The following is a 10013-nucleotide window of genomic DNA, read 5'->3' as shown; positions in this document are numbered from 1 at the left end:
TCCACTGCGCCTAGTCCCATCTCCAGCCGTCTAGACTCTGTCTTGCCACTGGATCCAGATGGGAATTGGGAAGAGAGAGTGAGGCTGATGCTGCGCAACTCTCCCTCACTTAAATCCAAATCACGCGCTAGTCTCGACACCATCATTATGGTGTCGAGGTCCTCATCGATGTCAACGATGGACGAACAACCAACCATTTACTATATCACAATTTTTAAAATTTTGATAACTGTTTCAATATAATTGGTTTCCGTCAAAGCCAACCCTTGAGACCCGCTGCAATCCATAGGCATGCTATGTCACTGTAACACATTGCAATATAATAGTAGTGTCCGCACCACTTTGAAATCTACAAGGCAACATTTAAATTGTGACATATAAAAGTTTAAAGGTGGTTGACAGATCAATATAAGGTGCATTACCGCCACCTACTGAAGTGAAGTGCGAAGCAAAAAGACACGAAGTATACCCAAACACGAGGAATTCTGCAGATGCTGGAAATTCGAGCAACACACCTCAAAGTTGCTGGTGAACGCAGCAGGCCAGGCAGCATCTGACTTGTACCTCTTCCTAGAGATGCTGCCTGGCCTGCTGCGTTCACCGGCAACTTTGACGAAGTATACCCACTATATCCACCCCACAAAAAAACCTTGAATAATATCTAAAAGCCTAATGCTTCTCAGAAAGTCAAATATTCACTTATATGCATTACGATGGTAGTGATATTCCGTGTTAAACTATGCCCGTCCCTAAGATCTCAATTTAGTATATAGACGTTTCCTTTGCATCTCCTAGGATCCGCACCGTTTCTTGGTAAGTGCATTCCCTACAAATGCCGTATCGTACATACTAATTCTGAACAAAGAATTAAAGTTAAGTACATGCGCAGTATGTAGGATTTGTTGTCTGTGCTAAGCATTTTGGGAAGGCGGGAGCTTAAAAATCATCATTGGTGGACATTAAGAAAATATCACTCCTAGAGAGCGAACTGTTTTGGTGATCTGGTGATCTGCTTATCGTTAATGTGTAGGCACTCATTCAATTTTTTCTTCCGGTACCAAAGTAACAACTTACTAAGATGAGAAGATCGGCTGCTCCGAGCCAACTTAGCGGCAATGTGGCTAAAAGAATCAAATTCATCCCGCCCAGCAAAACCACTAATCTTGCGCCTGTGTCAGGGGACACCAGACTCTTGAACAGGAACGAGGTACTGTACAAATAAACTTCTGTCACCTCCAATTGGAAATTAGGAGCGAGAAACTGATTGCGGTAGTCTAAGGCTTAAGTAATTTAGACTTCCGGGTTTCTAAAACTCGCGAAAGCATATTGGCAAAAGTCTTAAATTTAGTTTTCAAATAAATATATTAAAATGTTTTGTACTTGCTTCCCATAAGTATTGCTCTGTGGCATAGTTTATTCTTTTGTGGACCTTCTTGGTTTGTAAATTATATCAATATATATAATTATTTGTCAATTATTTTATGTACATATAGAAATATCAACATTCTAGCTGTTGTGATGTAATGGCTAATAAGAGAGTATGTAATTTGAAGATGATTGGAGGAAATTATAGGGAGTATGTCAGAAGAAAGCTTTGTTTTTTTACACATGGGGTGCCAGGGTTGCTGGTAGAGAATGACATGTACATTTGGGACATTTAAGAAACTCTGGATGATTAGAAAAATGGAGGGTTGCAGAGGAGGGAAGGGTTAGATTGAATTTGGAGTGGTTTAACAGGTCGGCACGACATTGTGGGCAGAAGGGCCTATACTGTGCTGTAATGTTATATGTTCTATACCAATACATATCTACATCAAAATCTATATATCTATTTATGATACCAACAGAGAGGAGAAGAAATTTCTTTAGCTAGAGGGTGGTAAATCTGTGGATTTCATTGCCACAGACTGCAGTGGAGGCCAAGTCATTGGGTATATTTAAAGCCTGATTAGTTAGGCTGTTAAAGTTTAAAGATGAGATATGAAAGCAAGCTAGCAAATAATATCTAAGTGGATAGTAAAAGCTTTTTCAAGTATGTAAAAAATAAAAGAAAGATGAGAGTGGATATAGGACCACTAGAAAAAGAGGCAAGATAATAATAGCGGGGGATAATAAAGAGATGTTGTGGGGACTTGAGAAACTCAGTTACAGAGAAAGGTTGAATAGGTTAGGACTTTATTCCCTGGAGTGTAGAAGAATGAGGGGAGATTTGATAGAGGTATATAAAATTATGATGGGTATAGACAGAGTGAATGCAAGCAGGCTTTTTCCACTGAGGCATGGGGGTGGGGGGGAAACCAGAGGACATGGGTTAAGGGTGAAGGGGGAAAAGTTTAAAGGGAACATTAGGGGGGGCTTCTTCACACAGAGAGTGGTGGGAGTATGGAATGAGCTGCCATATGAGGTGGTAAATGCGGGTTCTTTTTTAACATTTAAGAATAGATTGGACAGATACATGGATGGGAGGTGTATGGAGGGATATGGTCTGTGTGCAGGTCTGTGGGACTAGGCAGAAAATGGTTCGGCACAGCCAAGAAGGGCCAAAAGGCCCGTTTCTGTGCTGTAGTTTTTCTATGGTTTCTATGTTTCTATGGTTTCTATGTTTCTATGGGGCAAGGAGATGGCAAATGAACTAAATGAATATTTTGCATCAGTCTTCACTGTGGAAAACACTAGCAGTGTGCCAGATGTTGTAGTGTGTGAGGGAAAAGAAGTGGGTGCAGTTACTATTACAAGAGAGAAGGTGCTCAAAAAGCTGAAAGACCTAAGGGTACATAAGTCACCCAGATCAGATGAACTGCATCCTAGGGTTCTGGAAGAGGTAGTGTGGGAGACTGTGGTGGCATTAGCAATGATCTTTCAAAAATCATTGGATTCTGGCATGGTGCCAGAGGACTGGAAAATTGCAAATGTCACTCCTCTCTTTAAGAAAGGAGGAATCAAATTCAGGTTTATTATCACCGGCATGTGATGTGAAATTTGTTAACTTAGCAGCAGCAGTTCAATGCAATACATAATATAGAAGAGAAAAACTAAATATAGTAATGATAATAAGTAAATCACAGTATACATATATTGAATAGATTAAAAAATCATGCAAAAAACAGAAATATTGTATATTTTAAAAAAAGTGTCCAAGGTTTCAATGTCCATTTAGGAATCGGATGGCAGAGGGGAAGAAGCTGTTCCTGAATCGCTGAGTGTGTGCCTTCAGGCTTCTGTACCTTCTACCTGATGGTAACAGTGAGAAAAGGGCATGCCCTGGGTGCTGGAGGTCCTTAACAATGAACGATGCCTTTCTGAGACACCACTCCCTGAAGGTGTCCTGGGTACTTTGTATGCTAGTACCCAAGATGGAACAGACTAAATTTACGACCCTCTGCAGCTTCTTTCGGTCTTGTGCAGTAGCACCCCCCCCCACCCCCTATATGAGACAGTGATGCAGCCTGTCAGAGTGCTCTCCATGGTACATCTATAGAAGTTGTATTTGTTGACATGTCAAATCTCTTCAAACTCTGAATGAAGTATCGCCGCCGCCTTGCCTGCTGTATAACTACATCGATGTGTTGGGACCAGGTTAATTCCTCAGAGGTCTTGACACCCAGGAACTTGAAACTGCTCACTCTCTCCACATCTGATCCCTCTATGAGGATTGGTATGTGTTCCTTCATTTTACCCTTCCTGAAGTCCACAATCAGCTCTTTCGTTTTACTGACATTGGTTGCTGCGGCACCACTCCACAAGTTGGCGTATTTCACTCCTGTACGCCCTCTCGTCACTACCTGAGATTCTACCAACAATGTTTGTACTATCAGCAAATTTATAGATGGTATTTGAGCTATGCCTAGCCACATAGTCATGGGTATATAGAGAGTAGAGCAGTGGGCTAAGCACACACCCATAGTTGGATGCATCAGCAAGGGAGATGAGGCTGAGTACAGGGCTACGGTAGGAAACTTTGTCACATGGTGTGAGCAGAATTATCTGCAGCTTAATGTGAAAAAGATTAAGGAGCTGGTCGTAGACCTGAGGAGGGCTGAGGCACCGGTGACCCCTGTTTCCATCCAGGGGGTCAGTGTGGACATGTTGGAGGATTACAAATACCTGGGGATACGGATTGACAATAAACTGGACTGGTCAAAGAACACTGAGGCTGTCTACAAGAAGGGTCAGAGCCGTCTCTATTTCCTGAGGGGACTGAGGTCCTTTAACATCTGTCGGACAATGCTGAGGATGTTCTACGAGTCTGTGGTGGCCAGTGCGATCATGTTTGCTATTGTGTGCTGGGGCAGCAGGCTGAGGGTAGCAGGCACCAACAGAATCAACAAACTCATTCGTAAGGCCAGTGATGTTGTGGGGATGGAACTGGACTCTCTGACGGTGGTGTCTGAAAAGAGGATGCTGTCCAAGTTGCATGCCATCTTGGACAATGTCTCCCATCCACTACATAATGGGCTGGTTGGGCACAGGAGTACATTCAGCCAGAGACTCATTCCACCGAGATGCAACACAGAGCGTCATAGGAAGTCATTCCTGCCTGTGGCCAAACTACAACTCCTCCCTTGGAGGGTCAGTCACCCTGAGCCAATAGGCTGGTTCTGGACTTATTTCATAATTTACTGGCATAAATTACATATTACTATTTAATTATTTATGGTGCAACTCTAACGAAAACCAATTTCCCTCGGGATCAATAAAGTATGACTATGACTATGACTATAACTGAGGTGCACTAGTGTTGATCGTCAGAGAGGAGGATATGTTGTCACTAATCCACACAGATTGTGGTCTTCCAGTTAGGAAATCAAGGATCCAGTTGCAGAGGGAGGTACAGAGGCCCAGGTTCTACAACTTCTCAATCAGGATTGTGGGAATGATGGTATTAAATGCTGAGCTATATTCGATGAACAGCATCCTGACGTAGGTGTTTGTGTTGTCTAGGTGGTCTAAAGCCATGTGAAGAGCCACTGAGATTGCGTCTGCCGTTGACCTATTGTGGAGATAGGCAAATGGCAATGAGTCCAAGTCCTTGCTGAGGCAAGAGTTCAGTCTAGTCATAAGCAACCTCTCAAAGCATTTCATCACTGTCGATGTGAGTGCTATCAGGCAATAGTCACTAAGTCAGCTCACATTATTCTTCTTAGGCACTGGTATAATTGTTAACTTTTTGAAGCAAATGGGAACTTCTGCCCGTAGCACTGAGAGGTTGAAAATGTCCTTGAATACTCTCGCTAGTTGTTTGCCACAGATTTTCAGAGCTTTACCAGGAAGGCAGCAGAAAGGAAATTATAGACCAGTTAGCCTGACCTCAGTGGTTGGGAAGATGTTAGAGTCAATTTTTAAGGGTGAGGTGATGGAATACTTGGGTGACACAGGACAAGATAGGATAAAGTCAGCATGGTTTCCTTGCGGAAAAATCCTGCCTGGTGAACCTGTTGGAATTCTGTGAGGAGATTACAAGTAGGATAGATAAAGGGGTGGCAGGGGGTGTTGTATATTTGGACTTTCAGAAGGCCTTTGACAAGGTGCCACACATGAGGCTGCTTACCAAGGTAAGAGCCCGTGGTATTACAGGAAAGTTACTAAGACGGTTGGAGCATTGGCTGATTGGTAGGAGGCAGTGAGTGGGAATAAAAGGATCCTTTTCTAGTTGGCTGTCAGTGACTAGTGGCGTTCCACAGGGTTCGGTGTTGGGACCACTTCTTTTTATGCTGTATGGAAATGAGTTAGTTGATGAAATAGATGGCTTTATTGCCAAGTTCGCAGATGATATGAAGATTGGTAGAGGGGCAAGTAGTGTTGAGGAAATGGGTAGGATGCAGAAGGACTTATACAGATTAGGAGAATGGGCAAGAAAGTGGCAAATGAAATATAATGTTGGAAAATACATGGTTATGCACTTTGGTAGTAGAAATAAATGTGCAGACTATTTTCTAAACGGGGAGAAAATCCAAATATCTGGGATGCAAAGGGTCTTGGGAGTCCTTGTGCAGAACACCCTAACCTAAAGTCTAACTTGCAGGTTGAGTCCGTACTGAGGAAGGCAGATGCAACGTTAGCATTCATTTGAAGAGGTCTAGAATACAAGAGCAGAGATGTAATGCTTAGGTTTTATAAGGCAGTGGTGGAGTATTGTGAACAGTTTTGGGTTCTTCATCTTAGAAGAGATGTGCCGAAATTGGAGAGAATCCAGAGAAGCTTCACAAAGATGATTCTAGGATTGAAAGGGTTATCATACGAGGATTGTTTGATGGGTCTGGGTCTGTACTCACTGGAATTTAGAATGATGAAGGGGGGATCTCATTGAAACCTTTCAAATGTTGAAAGGGCTAGACAGAGTAGATGTGGAAAGGATGTTTCCCATGGTGGGAGAGCCTTAAGATAAAAGGGCACAGTCTCAGGATAGAGAGATGTCCATTCAAAACTGATGCAGAAAAATTTCTTTAGCCAGAAGGTGGTGAATTTGTGACTGTGTTGCCACATGCAGATGTGGAGGCCATGTTATTGGGTGTATTTAAGGCAGTGATTGATAGGTTCTTGATTGGACATGGCATCAAAGATTATGGGGAGATGGTCAGGAAATAGGTTTGAGGAGGAGAAAAAAAAAGGATCAGCCATGATTGAATGGCGGAGCAGACTCGATGGGCCAAATGGCCTAATTCTGCTCCTATGTCTTATGGTTATGGGGAGTCCAAAGGAAGTATAAATCAACCATGATAGAATGGCCGAGTAAATTCGATGGGCCGAATAGCTTAATTCTGATACTATATCTTATGGTAGGTGGTGGGGTGGAGATGGCACTACCAAAGGAGGTGTAAGGTGCAGGTCACTCTTGGGCAACGTATAACATCTGTTTAGCCCTCTGATCAGGGTCACATGAATCCATGGGAGCAGGTGATGGATGTTGTTGCCTTCCTGGCTATGCGTCCACTGATGCCAGGCAGACAATCTCTGAAAAGTATTGATGATGGTTGGGGAGTCACTGCCCAGAAGAAGACAATTGAAAACCACTTCTATAGAAAAAATTGCCAAGTACAGTCATAGTCATAGACAGACTATGATCACCCACGTCATATGACAGGGCACAAAACAAATGAATGAATGATGCCTTGTAGTCTTAAATATAGAGGATTCTGGTTAATTGGGTGATTGTTCATTTGGGGAAAAATCTTAAAGAACAAAAATTTGGAACAGCCTTCCAGATGCTGTGGTTGGAAACATCTGCGACGATGGGGTCCAAGCCTTCATGAGTCAAGTACACAAACACCTATCATCTCTGGGAGGGATAAACACAAAATAATCTGCAGATTCTGGGGTCAAAGAAACACTCACAACACGCTGGAGGAACTCAGCAGGTCGTGCAGCATCCGTGGAAAAGATCAGTCGACGTTTCGGGCCGGAACCCTTCGTCAGGACTGTAGAGGGAAGGGGCAGAGGCCTTATAAAGAAGGTGGGAGGAGGGTGGGAAGGAGAAGGCTGGTAGGTTCCAGGTGAAAAACCAGTAAGGGGAAAGATGAAGGGGTGGGGGAGGGGAAGCAGGGAGGTGATAGGCAGGAAAGGTGATGAAAGAATAGGGGAAAACACAATGGGTAGTAGAAGGAGGCAGAATCATGAGGGAGGTAGTAGGCAGCTAGGGGAGGGGGCAGAGTGACACAGGGATAGGGGAAGGGAGGGGGAGGGAATTACTGGAAGTTGGAGAATTCTATGTTCATACCAAGGGGCTGGAGACTACCTAGACGGTATATGAGGTGTTGCTCCTCCAACCTGAGTTTAGCCTCATCAGGGCAGTAGAGGAGGCCATGTATGGACATATCTGAATGGGAGTGGGAAGCAGAGTTGAAGTGGGTGGCTACTGGGAGATCCTGTCTGTTTTGGCGGACGGAGCGGAGGTGCTCGACGAAGCGGTCCCCCAATCTGCGTCGGGTTTCACCGATGTAGAGGAGGCCGCACCGGGAGCACCGGATGCAATAGATGACCCCAACAGACTCACAAGTGAAGTGTTGCCTCACCTGGAAGGACTGTTTAGGGCCCTGAATGGTGGCAAGAGAGGAGGTGTAGGGACAGGTGCAGCACTTACGCTTACAGGGATAAGTACCGGGTGGGAGATCCGTGGGGAGGGACTTGTGGACCAGGGAGTCGCGGAGGGACCGATCCCTGCCGAAGGCGGAGAGGGGTGGAGAGGGAAAGATGTGCTTAGTGGTGGAGTCCTGTTGAAGGTGGCGGAAGTTGCGGAGGATATTGTGCTGGATCCGGAGGGTGCTGGGCTGGTAGGTGAGGACAGGGGGAGCTCTGTCCCTGTTGTGGTGGTGGGAGGATGGGGTGAGGGCTGAAGTGCGGGAAATGGAGGAGATACGGGTGAGGGCATCATTGATGACAGCAGAAGGGAAACCACGATCCTTAAAGAAAGAGGGCATTTGTGATGTCCTGGAATGGAAAACCTCATCCTCGGAACAGATGCGGCAGAGACGGAGGAACTGGGAATAGGGAATGGCATTTTTGCATGTGGCGGGGTGGGAAGAGGTATAGTCGAGGTAGTTATGAGAGTCAGTGGGCTTGTAGAAGATGTCGGTGGACCGTCTGTCTCCAGAGATGGAGGCCGAGAGATCGAGAAAGGGGAGAGAAGTGTCCGAGATAGACCAAGTGAATTTGAGGGCTGAGTGGAAGTTAGAAGTAAAGTCGATGAAATTGACGAGCTCAGCATGGATGCAGGAAGCAGCACCAATGTAGTCATCAATGTACCGAAGGAAAAGTTGGGGAGCAGTACCAGAATAGGTTTGGAGCACAGACTGTTCCACATAACCAACGAAGAGGCAGGCATAGCTAGGGCCCATGCGAGTTCCCATAGCTACACCCTTAGTCTGAAGAAAGTGGGAAGAGCCAAAAGAGAAGTTATTGAGTGTGAGAATCAGTTCCGCCAACTGGAGGAAGGTAGTGGTGGTGGGGAACTGGCGAGGTCTAGTATCCAGAAAGTAGCGGAGGGCTTTGAGGCCTTCTTGTTGGGGAATGGAGGTGTATAGGGATTGGACATCCATAGTGAAAATGAAGTGGTTGGGGCTGGGGAACTGGAAGTTATTGAAGAGGTGTAGAGCATGGGATGTATCCCGGATGTAGGTGGGGAGGGACTGAACTATGGGTGACAAAATGGAGTCCAGGTAGGCAGACACAAGTTCGGTGGGACAGGAGCAGGCAGAAACTATGGGTCTGCCGGGATAGTCAGGCTTGTGGGTCTTGGGGAGGAGGTAAAACCGAGCGGTACAGGATGTAGGAATTATGAGTTTAGTGGCTGAGGATGGAAGGTCTCCGGAGTTGATAAGGGCGGTGATGGTACGGGAGACAATGGTTTGATGTTTTTTGGTGGGGTCCTGTTCCAGGGGTAAGTAAGAGGTGGTGTCAGAGAGCTGCCGTTTGGCCTCGGTGAGGTAGAGGTCCGTCCGCCAGACTACTACAGCACCACCTTTGTCAGTGGGTTTGATGGTGAGGTTGGGATTAGTGCAGAGAGAGTGGAGGGCAGTGCGTTCAGAGGGAGTGAAGTTGGAACAGGAGAGGAGTGGTGAAGTTGAGACGGTTGATGTCTCGGCGACAGTTGGAGATAAAAAGATCGGGTGCAGGTAGAAGGCCCAGGCGGGGTGTCCAGGAGGAGGAGGAGGAGGGTTGAAGATGGGAGAAGGGGTCCTCAGTAGGGGGAGGGGGTGATCTTACGGGAGAAGGGGTCCTCTGTAGGGGGAGAGAAGGGATCTTTTCTATGGATGCTGCCCGACCTGTTGAGTTCCTCCAGCGTGTTGTGAGTGTATCTCTGGGAGGAAAGTCACATGCTTCTTCATAAGCTATCATGAAGGGGATCAGGATGACAACGCTTGGTTGTTGGTAGGTAGGGTTAATACCTGACTTTCAAAAGCACTTGTGAGTTATGTTCTGGCCGGACTTAGTCCTTAGACTGCTGGAGAACAGTGCAGAAAGAACTGGTGCTGTTTTCTCCCGGCAGGGATTAGTTTTTAGTTCCAAGTGCTCCTGCC

The 10013-nt window shown here is 45.7% G+C and overlaps 1 protein-coding gene across 3 annotated transcripts in view; it reads left to right on the top strand.

The window, feature by feature from the left end:
- The first annotated feature begins 688 nt into the window (after nt 1-688).
- rad54b (RAD54 homolog B) overlaps nt 689-10013 on the top strand; it is a 217756-nt gene continuing 208431 nt past the window's right edge. For 2 of the 3 annotated variants that reach the window (XM_063042466.1, XM_063042462.1), the window contains exon 1: nt 1000-1207. In XM_063042466.1, the coding sequence (XP_062898536.1) occupies nt 1079-1207 (129 nt within the window). In that variant the 5' untranslated portion in view covers nt 1000-1078. Of the gene's footprint in view, nt 814-999; nt 1208-10013 lie in introns of those variants that run through there. The other variant, XM_063042472.1, reaches the window with a different exon arrangement.

This window comes from Mobula hypostoma, chromosome 1 (assembly GCF_963921235.1).
Source record: "Mobula hypostoma chromosome 1, sMobHyp1.1, whole genome shotgun sequence".
NCBI lineage: Eukaryota > Metazoa > Chordata > Chondrichthyes > Myliobatiformes > Myliobatidae > Mobula > Mobula hypostoma.
This window is presented reverse-complemented; position numbering and strand designations above follow the sequence as displayed.